General features: G+C 40.9%; 2 protein-coding genes across 10 annotated transcripts in view; both read left to right on the top strand.

Moving 5' to 3' along the window:
• The window catches only part of LOC104912367 (putative oxidoreductase ZK1290.5), a 46,254-nt gene extending 33,486 nt beyond the window's left edge, over positions 1–12,768 (top strand). Inside the window, exons 5-10 of one of the 9 annotated variants that reach the window (XR_014885167.1) lie at positions 806–988; positions 1,510–1,569; positions 3,536–3,637; positions 9,291–9,513; positions 9,776–9,870; positions 12,257–12,768. Coding sequence is in view for 3 of the 9 variants with exons in the window: in XM_085231405.1 (XP_085087531.1) it covers positions 806–988; positions 1,510–1,569; positions 3,536–3,631 (339 nt within the window). In the remaining 6 variants the exon portion in view is untranslated. Of the gene's footprint in view, positions 1–805; positions 989–1,509; positions 1,570–3,535; positions 3,638–5,980; positions 6,008–9,290 lie in introns of all 9 variants that reach the window. The other 8 variants (XR_014885166.1, XR_014885163.1, XR_014885165.1 and 5 more) reach the window with 8 other exon arrangements.
• A 140-nt stretch (positions 12,769–12,908) lies between these two features.
• S1PR1 (sphingosine-1-phosphate receptor 1) lies at positions 12,909–17,252 on the top strand. Its single transcript, XM_085231407.1, has 2 exons — positions 12,909–13,484; positions 14,474–17,252. The coding sequence occupies exon 2, from the start codon at positions 14,555–14,557 to the stop codon at positions 15,692–15,694; it is 1,140 nt and encodes a 379-aa protein (XP_085087533.1). The 5' UTR covers positions 12,909–13,484; positions 14,474–14,554; the 3' UTR covers positions 15,695–17,252.
• Positions 17,253–18,856: the final 1,604 nt, after the last annotated feature.

Genomic DNA, 18,856 nt, shown 5'->3' with positions numbered 1-18,856 from the left:
TTAAGTAAAAGGAGTAAGGGACTGCTGTTACCCAGGTTTGGTTTTAGCTTTTATTAAAAACCCAGAAAGTGACTTGAGATTCTTCCTTTCTAATAACTTTTTTTTCCAGTAGATACCCTTGCAGCTTGTTGCTTTTCTTCTCTTAACTGGTTCTTGGCAATTTGTGATCTTCCTTCCTACCAAGGGTCTCCTGCACAGTTCATTCCGCAGCATGACTCCTTCCTCCATATGTTGGTGACACCGCTCATGGAATACAGGATTTTCCCTGTATAGTCTATGCCAACACACTGCTTCAGAGGTCAGGCCCTCATCCTAGACAAATTCTTTTGGTTTGTGTCTTGCAAAAGGAAGCTCCACCTCCTCTCTTTGCCTGTGCAACTCAAAAAAGATCATTAGTCAAGAAGACATTAAGGCAGTCTTTTTGGGAAAGAGTATCAAATCACCCATAAAAATGACCTGACTCCCAGTATGCGTTTGCATGTATTTCTCAAACACTGAGCAGAACAGGAGTACAGGTCCAACTGCAGGTAGGGAAGATAACTGCTCCAAATACCTTATTTCTAGGGTAAACATAAAATACATAGCAAACTACTGTGCCAATTAAAGGGAAAATGTTTTAAGTGGATTAATATCCTTCACATCTTCTAAAACTAATTGCTTCCATATATGTCCCATTACTAGTGACTTCACTCATGTTGCACTTTTAAAGCAAGAGGGCAAAAATATTTTCATTTATCAATGACAATGTTTTCTGCTAAATGTACTTAGAAGGTTTTTACTAAAAGCTTTTTTCTGTTTATCTAAGGTTGAATATCACCCTTTCCAAAGACCTCAGGAGCTGGTGGACTATTGTAGGAGCAGAGAGATTGTTTTTGAAGGCTACTGTCCTTTAGCCAAAGGGGAAGCACTCACTCATCCTAGTATCATTCAGCTGGCAAAGAAATATGGCAAAACTCCAGCACAGATTTGCATACGGTGGAGTATACAGGTAATGGAGAGTGGTAATAAAAACCCTCTCTCAGAAGAAAAAAACCAAACTGTATAGTGGGTTTTGTTCATCAAACCAGAATATATACTGAATTTTTTTTGCCTTTAGTATGTTGATCTATGATCTAGTTGTGCTGTACAGAAAGATGTATTACACAAAACAAGGCATTGCTTTAAATATGAAAATAATCTGATTGTAGCGAATGAAAGAAATTTGTAATAGAAGAGATGTTTTTAAACTAAATTTTAAAAACGGTAAGGAGCATTGTTCGATTTCTCTTACTCAACACAAGTGCTAAGCAGTGAAATAATGCATTGAAGTAATTTAAACTATATAATGTGTGTTGGAAGTTAATGCACTGCATACAACTGCAATTACAAAAAGCCTATGGAAATGACAATGTCCTCTGAAAAATGAGAGGAAAACCTGAGAAAGCATGAGGAATGTCTTGAAAGGATTTGGAGAGAGATTTTCTTTGAAATTATGTAAGCTTGAATAATGAGAAGAATTATGTTTTCCAGAATGGAATTGTGACTATTCCAAAGTCCACAAGAGCAGAAAGGATTCAGGAAAATTGCAAGGTAAAATTTGGTTACACACTGAAGTCCAACTGACGTCTGAACTGTTTTTAGAATTTGGATTTACCTGCCCACTGTCCTGTAGTTAGGGCATATCATTCACAATGTCAGAAATCAACTGGAGATTTGATCAGTATGTACAAGAAAGATATCCGCTGACTTCCTGGATACTGAATACTGAACAGTCAACTTTCATAGTTGAGTTTTTGTTATGAATATTTTTATCTATTACTTGATCTATTGTAGAAAATTGTGGACTGGCTATGGTTCTTTCTTGTGATAGGTTCATAGATTCAAATGAAGGAATGTGTATGCTATGCATAGTACAAACGCATTACATGAAAGCTACAAAACTCCTTTGGAGATATCCCATATACTTCTGAAGGAAGTTGCAATCCTGTCAGAGTTGACTCTTCCCCTACCTTCTTGCACTGACTTGCATGCAGAGAAGGGCCCAGTATGCGGAGGGTGCACAAAGAAGTGGGAAAGGAATGAGGATTAGCAGTATCTCCTGTCCCCTCCCTTTTTTTTTTTTTTTCTCCCTTTATACTAAATGTTTTTAATTAACTTCCTCCTCATTTCTGTAATATGAAAGCTTTCTCGAGGGGGGGGGGGGGGTAAGGGTGGGGGAAAACCATAAGCACATAAAACCATTAACACATCAAACCATAAACACACTGTTCTTCTGAAAGTCTGTTAGGAATACGAACTGTTTGGCAAATTGGGGAAAAAACTTAGCAAGAAGACAGCAACCTTCTGACTGTCGCTAAATTCACTGTATGTGCTTTAAGTGTGAATTATCAGACATGCAGTGAGGCTTTCTCCTGGTGCTATGTCTTCTTATGTAGCTCCTGCCCTGACTATTTATTCTGACATCCACTCTGTGACTGTGGTACAAGCACAGCTGTTTGTGGCACTGTGTTGTGAACCAAATCAGAGAGAAGAAACAAAAATTTCTTCTTCCTCTTTTATATTCTTTTTTCCCTGCAGTATTTTAAATCCAGATTAATTATGTGTTTTACAGAGTTAACTCTATGACCCCACCAATTCATTTAATGCAACTGAGGGATTGTATTGCAGCAAAACTCATATCATAGAGGAGAGAGAGTAAGGAATTGCAGATATCTGACATTTATGACAAATCTGTCTTCTCCAACCCCATGTGCCAATGTGTTGGTCTGAGTCTCTACAATTTCTAGTCAAAATGGGGAAAGGTGGACCTCAGTGAACCCTGAACATATAGTATATAGTATTTATAGTTCTGTGATTTGTCCATGGTTTAGGTTGGAAAAGCTTGAGGACTGAAATTTGATTACAAAGAGCAGGCAGCAATTGCTGGATAATGCAGGATGGGGGGAGTTCATTTGGAAGCAGTTCAGATGCTGCAGGATCTTTTTATGACGGAGCAACCGAAAGCAAATTCAGTTCTGAAGTGATATTGTCCCAGTAATACAACTGCTAAGAAAACACTGTCACCATCATGCGTGTTGCAGATCTCACCACAGGAGAAGCCTGTGGCTCTAAGAACCTGTACATGAAGACAGATGGTTGCTTTCAAGTTAGTATCAGTACTAAAAAACTGTAGAACTCTGTCTTTTTCTGTATTAATTGACCCATGATAAAGCCTTTGGTTTGCTAGCTTCGTAAAAGTACTAATACCTTCTAATAACTCTCCTTGGCGGAAGAGACCTTAGATACTACTATTTTCTTGGACCCTTGCTTGAGGCCAGAGTGCTGCAAAAACCAACTACAAATGAAAATGAGTCACAAAAAGAGTAAAGGAGCCAAGTGGAGCCTATCATTCTCACAGAGAATGATGTTTGTCTATGACAAAATACAAAAATAATTTCCAGAAGATTAGAATTATATATATATTGCCTTCAAACTTAAATGAGTCTTGTTTTAAATGATAGAAATGCTATTGATTGCTTCTGTATTCATAGTGTTAACTATATATGCATTCCCACAGGTATTTGATTTTACAATAGCAGAAGATGATGTTGAAATTCTAAATGGAATGCACGATGGGAGACATGTTTCCTGGGACCCAAGCCTTATTGTGTGAATGAAGGTTTGAACTTTTCCCTTTGTCTGTGATCACTGAGTCACACCATGTAATTTAAATTAAGTGAAGGTTGCAATAAGAATATAATTGTGAGCTTAAAGTCTGATATTAATAATAACACTTCTGAAATCCTTAAGAGTGGCAACAGATAAGATTTTTTGAGGGTAGTGTTTGTGTACTGAGATCTTAAATCTGCGTATAAAATCCTGATCCATAATTCAGTGAAGCCCATGCAAAACTTTCTGTTAATGACATCACCTTGCCTCGGGCCAGTAAAGCAAGAACATAAGGAGATATCGCTTCTTTAAATGTAGAAAAAAATGCTACCTATTAGCATATGGTACAGGTGTTAGCTGTAAATTAATTTTTCAGGTACTTTGTTAGAAGGTTGCAGTATTCACAGAAGAAAAAGCTGAGTGGAAAAAAATGTTAATACAACTGTTATAGTGTTTATGGTGTGCAGTATACTGTGTAAAGCTCCATCAAGAATGTGATCTCACTGCAATAAGCAATATATTAACATCAGAGGAAAGAATTTTGTATGTTTTATTGCTTGATAATTACATTGACCTAGAGAGTTCTATGCATGTTACTTACAGGCCTGTAGTTGTAACAAAGTAAGAATACCTCGAGAGAAATCTGTGTACTACTGCATGGGTAAGAGTTGAGCAGGAACCAGAGTAAGAACCAGAGGCATCTTTGTTGTTATGGATCTTTTTCTCTTACTGGAAATTCTACAGTTTCATTCTCACTAAAAAAGTGAAAATTAGGTTATCTATCACTTTTCATTTGTCTACGAGATTTCATTAACGGACTGTTTCTCTGATTTTGTTATAAAATACGTATGCGTGTAAAGAGAAGTAGGTACAGGTGTATGTAGTTTACAAATCTGTTTTAAGAAGAACATCTGCTAAGTATTTTGTCCACTAAGTATTGAGCTTCTAGTCACATTGATATTTTAAGAGTTCCTGTGTCTAGAAAGGTATGGAAAGTCTGACTATGATTTATATTGTGAGTGAACTTCCTGAGGCAGTTTTCCCAGTGCTGTTCAGCTTTAGTCATATTGTGAAACAAAGCTCCTTACTTTTTATCAAGAAATGGCTTACAACAGGCGTGTACCCGAGCCTGCAGTGTTTTTCTTCAAAGCAGAGCTGCTACACAACTTGACTGAGGTATAGACAAACCTACTGTTTACCAATTACTGGTAAACTTTTGAGAGAAAAACTGACTGAATTTGCCCCTTGAATCATTATTGTATTATTTATTACTTAAAAAAACCAAGATACTGTAGAATAAGCTGGCCTCACTGATAACTGTACAACATGTTCTTCCAGAAAAGATGCACTGCTTATACAGTCAGGTTCACACATAGATGAAGCTAAGGGCTACAATGAGGATGGCTTTATTGTTCCATCTGTCAAAGAGAATGTGCTCTTGCTTTTGGATCAGCTTTTGCTAGAAAGTCAAGCCAGAATTTTCTCTATCTAGGTAATGTTACCTAAACAGTACAGTGAATCATCAAATAAAAACAGTATTACTATATAAGCATACTTGTGAAGGAGCAGTTTCAATCTAATCCTTTATGTTCAGACTTGATTATTGTTATTTCAGGACTTTTTTTCCCAGGATTTTTATTGATTTATTGTAAACTATTCTACTGATTTCTTTGATACCAGGTAGTTGCTTTAGAACTTGAGCAGAGTTTAGGTATGACGATGTACGGAATGTAATTGGACGTACCACAAGCTATTGAAGTGCTAGGACTCAGGTGATCTGTGTTATCTTTCTCCTAGGTGAGGTGTGCTCTTTTGCACGTTGTGCCATCACTGATCCCCATTGTTTTCAGCCAGAAGCTATAATTCCTCCAGGAGGCTGGAATCCTGTTATCTCCTGTGTGCTTGAAATGTATCATTAGAGCTTCTTCCTTTGACTACAGCTTCACAAATCTTAGGTTTAGTTAATTTAGGAGCATTGAGCAAATTCTCATTCAATTTTGTTCAGATTGCTGAAAAGACAGTCTCAGTGGACTGATGTTTCATGCTCCTCTGTATAACTGCTTTGACATTAAAGATGATGTTAAGTTTTCTTTTTAAGCAAGAGCTGCTACAGAATAAGTCCATGTAACATCATGTAAATGAACATTTCTGAAGTACTGCCAACTTTGATAACAGTGTAGATAACCAATAAAAAATTGGAAAATGAACAGTAGTGAGATTTAAGGGTAGGAGTGAGGAGTAATGTTCTCTAACAGAAGCAAAATCTATCCAACCGTAGAGATATAGAAGTGTGGAACACAAAATTAGGTAGCTTAACTCCATTTTTTTTTTTGTCTGTTTCTTCTTTGTTTAGTACCCTGGAGGTAGTCGTGTTTGAAAGGTGGGTTTGTTTGTTTGTTTTTTAAGCTCAGAATTCATCCCTAGAGTGTATTCTTCAAGTGATACCATGCCCATTCATCCCCAGGGCTGAAATTCCTCCTTTTGTCTGTACACGCATAAGACGTGTTTTCTCCAGAGAACTTTTACCTTCATACAATGACCATTTTTTTAGATACAGCAGTGCATGTCTTTTATCACTGCAGCTAACCATCTTGACAGCAGGAACAGGGAAATATATCTGAAAATGGAAGGCCCTTTTTCTTCCGTATTATGTACATTTTTTACAGTTGTAACTGATTGAGGCAATCCTCTCTAGTTGAGATAATTACTTAAAAGATAACAATTTATCAGTATTATCTACCTAAGCGCAGTCAGCCTTCTTAGGAGGAGCACTATAACTGTTAATAGAAGGTGTTCTGGTTTCAGCTGGAATAGAGTTAATTTTCTTCCTAGCAGCTGGCGTGGTGCTTTGTTTTGGAGTTAGGATGAGAATGAAGTCGATAACACTCTGATGTTTTAGTTGTTGCTGGGCAGTGCTTATACTAAGTCAAGGACTTGTTGGTTCTCACAGTGCCCTGCCAGAAAAAGCTGCAGGGGCACAAGGAGCTGGTAGGGACACAGGACAACTGACCAAAGGGATGTCCCATACCATGTGGCATGGTGATGAACAATAAAACTGAGGGTGTTGGCTGGGGGTCTGCTCTGCTCAGGGACTGGCTGGGCACCACTCACTGCATTGTGGACTGCTTGTTTTGAATGTCTTTGAACGCTATTGCTACATTTTAGTAATATGAAAATATATTACTGTATTTTCCCTTCCTTTTCTGTCCTGTCAAGCTGTCTTTATCCCCACTCATGAGTTTTACCTTTTCTCCCATCCCAAGGCTGGGCAGTGAGTGAATGGACTGATGGTGCTGAGCTGCCTGCTGGGTTAAACCGTAGCACAGGGGAACTCTTTTAAACAAACAAGGAAAGGAAAAAAATAAACGGGAAGTTGGTGGAAGGGTGAGGCCATTTTGTGTGCAGCCAAGTAGCTTTGGTCTGGCTCGCAGTGGCTCCATCTCTAATTTTCTAGCCTGTTTCTGAATTTCATTTTTTATGTCTCTGATTATTAAGGCACCTCACAATGTTAAATTGGAAAGTGATGGCAATGTTTTTGTTAAGTGGGTGCTTCAGGATTTTATTTTTGTCGGGGTGCAGAAGTGTTTCTACTGTACTTGTCCCCCCAGAATACGTTATTCTTTCGATTAGCACATGCAGTAAAGAAGCAACACTGGTAAGCTCACAGAGCCACTAAGCCAAGTAGGTTGCATTAGTATCTGCACCTCTTTTTGTGCTGCGTTTGACACCAGATGATTTTCTTGATAAAATAGGACACTGAGAGGAAAGCTGATGTTAACCTTACAAGGTTAAAAGGGACAAAAGTGGAGTAGCTCTTGCTGATACTAACTGAATGCAAACAGTTAACTCCCTCCACATTGCCACATTGTTGCCAAAGCTTTGGAGCTCAGAGGAACACACCTCTGACTACAGAGAGTTGGGTGTAAGTAACAGAAAAGCCAACCTAGCTATGTTGGGAGTCTTTTTTTGGACTTGCCTTTTGGCACTTTTTGCAGCTTCCAACAAGATGTCTGTGCTTCTGAAAGGAGACATCAAGTATTTGCACTGCATTAAAGTGAGCCTGTGCCATGCTTCTGATATATTTGATGCAGTCTTCGTCCTTAATCAGTGCTTATTTGTCTACAGCATTACACAGGACAAACTACAACTGCCAGGACATTAGAGGATAGTAGTAACTTTCTGTAAGGGCCTACCCACTGAAAAAGGAGGAGTGCAAAGCCTTAAATGAATTTAAATCAATGATTCAGATACTGTTTCCCATGGTCTGTTATCATTGCTAACTCATGGTAGACATGCCAACATTATGTGGGATGGACTTCTCTAAGCAACCTTGCACAGATTTTAGTTTGTGCCAAATCTCGGTACATAATACCCAGGATTCATCTTCTGTGATCTCTGTATGGATTTTGTTTACCAGAGCCCTTTGAGAACCATTCTCTAGTTTGAAATACCAGTAAGAAATTCAAGAGCAAGTTAGTAGGGATATCGTCCTATTAATGATTGCTCTATTTTTTTTTTTTTTTTTTTCTGCAGCAAAATATATTTCCAGGACTTTTTATATGAGGTTTCAGAATCCTGGTATAATGATTTACTGTGAAGTTCGTATCTTGTCTGTGAAAATGGGAGGAGGACCGGGGGAATGTTACAATTATTCTATTTCCTGGTAACAAAAAGAGCCAGGATTGTTATTTTGTTTTGGTTTTGTTTGTTCTGTGAACTTGTTCTTCCCAAATGGTTTTCCTGGACTAGTCCCATTGAGTACCCATAAGTTGCTGCTGCCAAGATGACTGTGGTAAATCGCTGGCTTTGGGTGTAGTGTGAAGTTGGTAGAAGACAGAACTGTGAGGGTCATACATCCACTGTGGTATAAATTGACTTTCTTGATGATCAAATAAGAAAGAAAAGACCATTTTGTATTATCTTTATATAATATATGTATATTAAGGAAACAGCAAGTATCTATTTTTATCTCAAGTTTTTGAGATTTTTGCATGATTGTCATGAACACTGTATAAACCAGGGGCAAGTTCCATTGAATAATTTGGAAAATTATCATGAGTGGTTTGGTTTTGTTTTTCTGCTTTTCTCCATATTACCAATCATTAATATTTGAAATCCACCCAGTAACTGCATATTTTTCAGCCAGAACATCTGTTCCTTCAGAGTAGCACGTTAAGTTGCATTATCATGACCATTAAGTCTTTAGTTTATCAGAGCAAAAAATATATAGCAGGATTTTCCTTGATTGATCTGTTTTACTGGAGTAAAAAAAATAAATTGCAAAATTTTTTTTAAATGCTGCAGTATACAGTTTCATTGCTCTGTCACTCCAGCTACATTTTAACACATACGAAACACTATGTATCATGTTAGATACATTAGTGTCTTGGGATTTTGTGGTAATAGTGAAGTGGTAAAGGGCAATGACAACCAACAACTTCAAGTCTTTTTGCTTGGGATTAAGCTTTACCTTATGATCTAGAAGTAAAATACAAATTCTCACAAATGAACATGTCAAACTTTTAAAAATATTGGTAAGTGCTTTAAAAACAAACTTTTAAAATTATGGAATGCTATTACTTAGCACATTTGTGCTTCTCATTTTGTAGTGTTCTCATTGTCTGCTTTTTTTGTTGTTGTTGTTTGCTTGTTTCCAAACACAGGTTTTCGATTTTAATCAGAGCGAAGAAGATGTGGAATTTTTGAACATCATGAATATCAACAGGAAGCAAATGATCTATTAGCTATTGTTGAAAGCATAACTTAAAAACGGATTCTTTCAAACTTCACAAGTGGTGAACTTGAACTTTAATTCATTTTAAACTGAAGGATAAGTTGTTGGATACTCAAAGTATCTAGTCAACACCAATTAACAATCAAAAATTGGTAATAATAACTTGTGCTTACTACCATATCGACCATCTAATGAAATCATTTTGTATTCTGTTTTTCTGTTGCTTTCTTGCAGATGCAAATATGCTTACTTAAAGTATTTTGTCTGTTTTCTCAAAGCTGTCTGGCATGTTCTTCCAGTGTGGGTTAAGCTATATCAAAATATTATAATTAAGTTGCTTTACCTGCATGTACATAATTTAAGGTGTTATTTTAACCCCTTTGAGCAAGTTAGTTGTGCTTTTTTCTCTGACAGATTTTGTGAAGTATTATTTACTTCAAGATACAGATGGAAACAGGCTACAATGTGCAGAACACATGTAACTGTTTGGGTGACTAACAGAAATTGGAGTGAGTAGGTACTTTTGTCCTTATGAAAAGTAGTTCTTGTCATTTCTACCTGCACTTTATGTTATTGTCACCGGTGTTTTATCTCTTAGTTCTGAGAAGTTACCTGGCTTTGAGATAAAACTTACAGAGCTGAAAGTAGCATAGATATCCTAATTCAGAAGGTTGTCTGCACTGCTTAAGAAACAGTTGTATAATGTTATATTTGAGGTGATTCTGACCAAGCTTGCTTCACGATATCAAAGATGGTACAAAGATGGCCTTGCTTTCATACTCTGTACTAAATTTATGCCACATTAACTTCATTCAGATTAATAATTCAGTTATGATATTTCTTAGGAATCATAATCTCAGCATGCAGGTGATAGGCCATGTAGTAAGAATAGCATTCTCTTCTCACTTGTATGATGTAAACATTTACAAATGTATCCAAAATAGAGTATGTTTGTTCCAGCTCTGCATCAAAACTCTGGATCTGAAGTAATGCCTTGCTTCTTACGCTGATTTATGTGTTTCCTCTGGTCAAGGGAACTTGGGGGATTCTGCTGCCCACTCTTTGTACTTCCTTAGTAAGCAAAACTATTCCATTCTGAGGATCTCCATTCTTGACCTGGCACGTCATAGAGGAATGCCTCTGTTTTGTGGTCCAAGCTATGGTCAGGGTGAATAAAAGGATTTCTGCATATATAGATTAAGATTTTCAAAGGTGCATAAGGGTGTTGTGTTGGGGAAAAATCCTTTGGAAATCTGTCTTGTGGGGATTTCTTGTCTCTTTTCAGGATGGGTGATGTTCACACACTCATCTGTTGCAATTGAGAGTCGTCCTGTGGTGCCAGCGCTGTGAAAATGCTATCTTCTGCTGGTGTCAGAGGCTGCTGACACAGGCTTTGGGAATAGCCCATATTGCATTTTTCTGCAAGATGGCATTGTTTCCTTTTCCTCAATTAACAATTACCAGGGATAATGCTGGAGATTATTTCATTGATAAGTTTTTTTTTTTATTATTATTTTCAGGCTCCTTACTTTGTATTTCTTTTTAAATAAAGTACTCATAAAGTATTCTGAAATTCCCAGTGTTGCTCCCCATGCCGGTGGGATGAGTAGGTGCTGACAGCTGTCAGCACAGTCTTCCACCACAAATTGTGTAATTTGTGAAGGATCATATCAGTGCCTTTTCTTGGGACTGATTAGTCTGTCAGATGTGCACGCATGGCTTTCTTTGGTTTCATTGTCATAAAATGATCAGTTAGACTTGCATCAGATTGTTGTGGGATTTGGGTTAAGACACTGAAACTAAATGTATGGAGATTCCTTGGGGCTATCCTATCACCACTGCCCTGTGAAATAGCCAGGATTCTGGAGTGCCCACCACACTGAGTTCCTGTAGTTTCACAAGAACACTGCTTATTGCAGGCAGCCAGTGGGTATGTAAAACAAGACTTTTTGTTCATCAAAGAAACTTAAGTATAACAGAGCATATGTTCATCATATTGTCCCATCTCTTTTTCTCTGACTGAAGACAATCTCAGTTTTCAAAGGCGTTATATACTCTGGATTTCTTTTATATATTTTGTGGAAATGCAAGTTTCCTTCACGTTGGATCTGGCAAATGGAAGGTATTGAGACAAGAATTCTTGCTCTGTTGATTGGAATGAAGTATAATCCTGGCAAAAATCTCCTCAATGAACATCTATCAGTGTGCTTTTGTTAGAGTTGGTTGGAACAGCTGGAATTTACCTGTTTGTGTGATTCAGTCTATGCGAGGAGGCTAAAATCTGTGCAGCTGAACCGCATGAACCTGCATGAATTGAAGTTTTACAAAGCCCTCAGAGCAAAATCAGCTGCTTTAGCTACTTTTGCCTGGAAAGGACAAAGTGCTATTTCAGCATCCTTACTGCTAAGTGTCAACGTGGCTACAGATGTGTGTGATCATCTAATTTTAACAGTGCTTTTTGTAATACAGATGCTCAGCTGTTTAGAGTCAAACTGAAATTGCCAAGCCATTTCACACAACCTCTGACAAATAATTTGTTGGACATCACTTCTTTGGGCTGCAGCCCTCTCAGCTGCTTTACCAATAACTCAAACATGAAAGCTTGTACATCTGGCTGTTGAAACCCTGAGTCACTCTGTCCTTTAATTAAAGCGTGTTCCTTTATTATGTCCCTCTTGCTTAAAATTATGAGAGAAAAATTTCCTAGAGGAGAGTGCCTAAGAAATGCGCTTTTATTTAGTATTTTCTATAGATTAGCTAAGTAAGGGGGAAAGCTTTGCAGTATCTAGGGTATGTCAGGCAGTTGCAGGGGATGCATATGTCAACCTCGAGCATGATTTATCTTGCATGCCTTTTCTGACAGTTGTAATTTAACGGCTGTACTTTTTCCTCCAGGCTCTCAGGAGGCTGAAGATCTTTTCAAGTTTCTAGCTTGGTGGTGGAGAGTCGACGTCTGTTTGCCAGTGTAATTTATTGAGTCATTCTGGGAGAGGCGTGGAGCAACTGAAGCATGAGGATTCACATAAATGTAAGAAGAGGGGGACTCTTCCCAGGGCAGCACTGCCCTTGCTTCTTTCAGAGGAGAGCTGCTTCCCTGTAATGACTGCTGCTGCTTACTGATGTGTGGTGCCATGGACTAAGAGACCTGATACGTTGTGCTCTGATCCATTGTGATATTATTTTGCATTTCAATTTGGAATTAAAAAGAACAAAGTACGAAAGGAGAAGGAAAGTTTCTGCACTAAGAGCAACTCAAGGTAACCAAGAGTCACATACACTGAGGTGGGTGCTTTTGGAGGAGTTAGAAAACCTGAACATGCTTCTTTCTCAGTCTTTATATAATGGCACTGCTACTGCTGTTTAAAAAAAAAAATAATAAATTTTAAACTTACTTCTCTTTACAAAAACCTTTTGAATTCTCTGAAAGCCAAATAAATAGTGGTGTTTGTGGTGGCAAGGGGCATAAAATGAGCCCTCACCCAGGGGCGAGTGCTGGCTTCAGTCGGTGCAGAGGCCCCGTTCTGTGTGGCTGTGCCGCTGCAGCCAGGCTCCCCAGGGCGCAAAGAGCGCCGGTGCCACCCCACGCTTGCCGGGCCCTGCGTGTGCCCCGAGCTCGGCCAGGTGGGAAGACTGAGAAAGCACCATCAGCGCTTTCCTTAAATGCCGTTCAAGCGTCCGTCAGGCGCCGGGCGGAGCCGGGGCACGAGGCGCGTCCTCTGTGCCGCCGCTCCGTGCTGAGCCACTCCGGTTGCGGAGCGGGGAAGGCGGCGGTACGGCAGCGCAGGGCAGGGAGGGAGCGGGACCGCAACGCCGCCTCCCCGGGCAGTGAGAGCAGACGTCCCGCGGGACGGAACGGGATGGGACTGAGCGGCGGCTCCGCCGGTCCCGCCTCTTTAGGGCCGGCCTCGTCGGCCCTTCTCGCTCGCAGCCGCGGGCTCTATAAAAGCGTGCAGGTCCCGCTGGCGGAGAGCTCATACGCGGGGAGTGGTTAAAGAAGAAGAAGGGTGCAGAGCCTCCGCCGCAGGAACATTAAAACGGCCGAGCCCCAGCTGGCCGCTGGAGTCGCTGAACGGCACTCACGATGCGGAGGCTGCATGCGGGCGGCGCGGCGCGGCTGAGCGAGGTACGACCCGGGGCGGCGGAGCGGGAAGGGGGGCTTCGGGCGGCCGTGCTGCGGGGCTGCGGCGGGCGGGCGGGCGGGAGCCGGGAGCGGGCGGCAGCCGAGCGCGGAGCTGTGCCGCCGGACTCGCCCCTCCGGCTTTGCTCCGCATAGGCTGTAATTTGATGGCTCTGAACGATCTTCTTCTCCTACCTGATTTCGCACCTTAAATTCCTTTTAAGTGTCTACTAGAAAGGGCCTGCACGTAAAGGGAGTTCCCTCTACATCTGCATTCCTTAATCGTATTCATTTTCAAAGCATACGATGCTAATTATTTGCAACACGAAGTTCTTTTTTTCCTTTCCTTTGTGTCAGACCCACAGAACAGGTTGCTGTGCGGGCTATTTACTTACTTGTCTCGTTTCTCTCAACTTCTCCCAGCTCCCTAACGCATGCCCCTACTGCTCGGCCGGGGCACCTCTCCTGTTTACAGCTCTGGATGCTCTCTCGCACATGGCTGAATTACCTTCAGCACAGTAAATTGCTTCCCGGCCCCTCCCGAAACGTGTTCAGACTTTCAGAACAGAGGCAAATCGAGCTCTCCTGTCGAAAAATATCTTTGCAGGCTTCTGTGCGTCTGCAGTTAAAGCAAGTCAAGCCCATTTCCCTTTTTAAATCTCTGCTGTTGTGTGTGCACTGTTTCCTGCTGAAGAGTAAGTTAGGCTGGAACCTGCTGCTGGACAGCTTTCAGGTCTTTCACGCTGGAAGAAGTCCAGCAGTGCGGTCTCTGCTGACTCCAGCTTTACCTGTACAGGTAAAGTTGTCTTACTGGCTTTAGCTATTTAGTATGCCTAACTATCTTTTAAGCATATCGTAACAGATGAATAAAAACTGCCTTTTCTGTGATTGCACTTGTGATTCTGACGAACAATCAAATCAGCTGATCATCGTTTCTGGTTTGTTACATGCTTTTTTTGCCATCCCGTAACATGGGCTTTGCCTCTTGTTCTCAGGACTGCTGCTTGTGAGCGTGTGCAGGAGCGCTGGGAGCTGCGAGGCCACCACGGGTTTGTGCTCTGTGTCTTGTTGGCACCATGAGCTCTGGCACCACCGCCCCAGTGAGGGTGGTCAGCAGTCTCGCCAACACCGACGTCAACTATGTCATCAAAGAGCACTATAATTACACGGGAAAGCTAAATGAGAATGCGGACAGTGGAATAAAAGTGACGTCGGTGGTTTTTATCATCATTTGCTGCTTTATAATCTTAGAGAACATTTTTGTCTTGCTCACCATCTGGAAAACCAAGAAATTTCACAGACCAATGTACTATTTCATTGGGAACCTGGCTCTTTCGGACTTGCTGGCTGGCGTGGCTTACACTGCCAACCTCTTGCTCTCCGGACACAAAACTTACAGCCTCACCCCTTCCCAGTGGTTCGTAAGGGAGGGCAGCATGTTTGTCGCCTTGTCAGCTTCTGTGTTCAGCTTGTTGGCCATCGCCATTGAGAGATACATCACCATGCTGAAGATGAAGCTCCACAATGGCAGCAACAGCTTCCGCTCTTTCCTGCTGATCAGTGCCTGCTGGGTTATCTCTGTGATACTCGGAGGACTCCCGATCATGGGCTGGAACTGCATCAGCCTCTTGTCAAACTGCTCCACAGTGCTGCCGCTCTACCACAAGCACTATATTCTCTTTTGCACCACAGTTTTCACTGGCCTGTTGCTATCTATTGTTGTCCTCTATTGCAGGATCTACTCCATGGTGAGGACTAGGAGCCGTAGGCTGACATTTCGAAAAAACATTACCAAAGCTACCAGGAGCTCAGAAAAGTCACTAGCCTTGCTCAAGACAGTGATCATAGTCCTGAGTGCCTTCATTGCTTGCTGGGCTCCCTTGTTCATCCTGCTTTTACTGGATGTGGGCTGTAGAGTGAAGACATGCCCCATCCTGTATAAAGCAGAGTATTTCTTAGTGCTGGCCGTGCTCAATTCAGCCACGAACCCTATCATCTACACCTTAACTAACAAAGAAATGCGGAGGGCTTTCATCAAGATTCTGTGCTGCTGCAGATGTCCCCCCACAGACTCGGGGACTAAATTCAAGAGGCCGATCATCGGAGGGATGGAGTTCAGCCGGAGTAAGTCCGACAATTCCTCCCACCCACAGAAGGAGGAAGGCGACCGTCCTGAAACCATCATGTCTTCAGGCAACGTTACCTCATCTTCTTAGGAGTGACCGTGGAGGTGTTTAGAGCCTTCCTCTGAAACTGGGAGCCGAGGCACCTCCTGCTCGCTGCAGCAGTGCTGGGCTGAGAAGCGAGTAGCATTAGTTCTAACGAGGCCAATGGTGCACTTGCGAGGCTGGAGTTCAAGAAATGGGACACGCTGTTCTGGCTCAAAAATCCATTTCCCTGGAGCATGTTTTGTCTTTGCACTGAGGCAGCTCAGGATTGTCAGGCGCATTCATATCCTGAGATCTCCTTAGTAACTCTGAAAGACTGATGCCTTGGGGAAGTGATGCCTGGTGTGTGCAAGAGAATGAGAGTCGGGGAAGAGGCAAAGGGAGAATGAATCTTTTTTTTTTTTCTTTTTTTTTTTTTCCCTGTGAGAAGAATGTGAAGTTATTTTTCCTTTACTTGCAGCAAACCACTGACACAAAGCTCTTTCTGTACTGGGTTTAGTGGTGGCTCGTATAGTTTGTCAGAAGTGTTTGTTTAACACGTAACAAGGAAAGAGATCATGCAGGTATAATTTATACCAAGGGCAACCATAATTTGACATCACCTTCCACAGTTTTTAGTTAAATAGTAAGGTTTTATTTGCAGAGTCCAAAGCTGTTGGAGTTTTATTTAGCAAGATTATAGCTGTGAATTTTTGTTGGTGGTCCATATTACATTTGAAGACCAAGAGCAGGCTCTGTAGTTACACTCACTTAAACAATTCCATGACTGTGTCAGATTTCATGGAATCGCTCAGAGCAGCATTTGGCCCCACGTGTTGTTTGCCATGTTGTTATATAGCATTAAATAAACTGCATTATTGTGACAAAATGCGAGGTAGAACTAAAGGTCACTTCTCATAAAGATGACAGAGAGTAAATCTAATAGAATAAAATTCTGTTGACAGCAGCAGGATTTTTACTGAGGTTAAAAAGAGCTAAAAACTGAAGGCAAAGGTTAGTGTCATGTGACAAAGACAAAAGGTAAAGATTGGTTACATCGCCTGAAAGGAAAGCCTGGAGTTTCAGACAAGTAAGATTTCAAGTGAAATGACTATAGATAAATGCACTTCCATAACAAAAATGCAACACATTTTGGCACATTTTATTAATGTTCATAATTGCAGGAAATCTGTTTGTATTTTATCAGTTCGTGGCTTCATGGGAGAAGTGCCTGTCGTTAAAATGAATGTATTTGTTTTACAGTATCGTTTTTACTTCTCTGGTTTTCTAACCTGTGCTAATGGGGTTGAATGTGTACAATGTAAATAAGTTAATGAGATACAGGAGTCTTCACGCACCTAGAGTATTACTATAACAAAAGTGGTATATCTGGGATAGCTGAGAGCAACTGACTGATTTACAGTTACGGACAACTCCTAGAAGTGGTATTTTGTAAAAAAAATAAAATAAAATAAAAATTATTGCTTTTGTAGTAAAACTTCCAGTGCAATTAAATTGATTTTTTTTTCTGGTTTAAAAATAGTATTTAATATGTTTCTGACTTCTGTTGTTCAATTTGCACATAGCTTTATTGACTTCTAAACATTAATAAACTGATTTTTGTAAAGATTCTGTTATCACAGTACTGGTACTTTGGTACTGCTGTGGGGATTTTGCACTGCGTGTGGTAATGTTGATGGAAGTTGTTGACAGAACTCATGGAAATTATTCCTTGATTTCAGTACGATCTGGATTAAGCTATTTTTGTGAATGTCTTTTTGGTCAGTAGAGACCTAAGATGCATGCTGCCACTGGCAAGGTCATGTAAGATACAAAATGAATTCTATACTGTGATCTTTCGTGGGTGTGCACTGCATCAATGAAATGCCATTAGAAGAATCTTTACAGTAGCATGCCTACAAATGTTGTTTTTTGTTTTTTGTTTTTTTTTCAACTGCTACTGGAATACAAGCAGAAAAAAAATAGGTGCCTGCCAATGTTGCCATGACCTGGAGTAGAATAAGTGAAATTATTACCTTAAATCACTTACACCATTCATAACCTTAATTCTTAGCTTATTGCAATATCAGGAAATACTTAAGAAGCAGACCAGTTGGAGCTCCACCTGGTGCAGCAGCACACGCTGTGACCGTGTGCTTGAATACATGCCGCATGACTTCTTCCCAAGGCCTGACTTCCATTTCCTCTCTTGCTGCCATTCCTGCTCAGTCTTGCTTTTAAGTTTCACGGCACTTGTACAGGATGCAGTTGGAGTGTGAAGATAAAGCTCACCTTCTCATAGTGTATGTCATCACTGTGCAAGCTTTACTGTGGGAAACTGCAGCGTGCTCAGTAAGGAAGGCTTTGGGTCACAACCTCACTTCCTGAAGGAAATTCCAAAAATGCCCTGAAGACAAAAGAGTGGAAACAGGGTGGAATTTCTCTCCATCTGTCTGCCTGTACGGAAGGAATGATTTCATGTGTGCTCACTTCCTAGGCTTTTCATTAGTGACCTGAACAGAGCTGGAAAAAAATGTCAAATCTGTATTTGTGCACCAGATAAAGTCTTTCTTGTGTCAGGCCCGCACTGGGGCAGCGACAGCTTATGCAGGGTGCTGATAGTTATGGGGAAAAGCATTGCCTGATCTCAGGGATAAAGCTGCACCTACACAGAGCACCAGAAGTATAAAAATCATAGAAGTCCAAGTAAAGCCTTCAACATGCTACCAGTAAGTAAAGGCACTGTATGGGGATGTGGCTTCTGGTTTTTATTTGAACTCTCGTCTGGCTTGGCAAGAAGGTTTTTCTCTAAAGGACTGGGGCTCTCCTGCCTTAAGGACATCCAGGTAATTTTTCCCCCCACCGGGTTGACACCCTGTGCCAAGGGATGAGCAATGCTGCAGCACCCCTGCGTCACAGGCTGTTGTGACTCCCACCACCATTATCTGTGTACTGGTAGCTGATAGCCCACAGGTGAGTCACTTCCATTCTCTTTTCCTTTGTTTTCTTGTCCTTTTATCTGTCTTATCTAATAGCATTGCAGGCCTTTGGGGGAAATGACTGCTTCATCCCACGAAAGCGGCTGCGTGATGGTAGCCCTGTTTTGCTAGGGAGCTCAGAATCTTACGTAATTCATGCAATAAAAGAAACACAAACGGCAGTGCATGGCACTGAGCCATGGGAAGCGTTTCCTACACTCCTGACCAAGATGACTGAAATCCATTTCCTTCA

The sequence above is a fragment of the Meleagris gallopavo genome, chromosome 10 (assembly GCF_905368555.1).
Source record: "Meleagris gallopavo chromosome 10, MGAL_WU_HG_1.1, whole genome shotgun sequence".
NCBI classification, from domain to species: domain Eukaryota; kingdom Metazoa; phylum Chordata; class Aves; order Galliformes; family Phasianidae; genus Meleagris; species Meleagris gallopavo.
Note: the sequence above shows the minus strand (reverse complement) of the source record. Positions and strands in the feature narration are given on the sequence as shown.

Coding starts and splice junctions, on each gene's coding strand:
- S1PR1 (XM_085231407.1), top strand. CDS start 14,555: ATGAGCTCTGGCACCACCGCCCCAGTGAGGGTGGTCAGCAGTCTCGCC.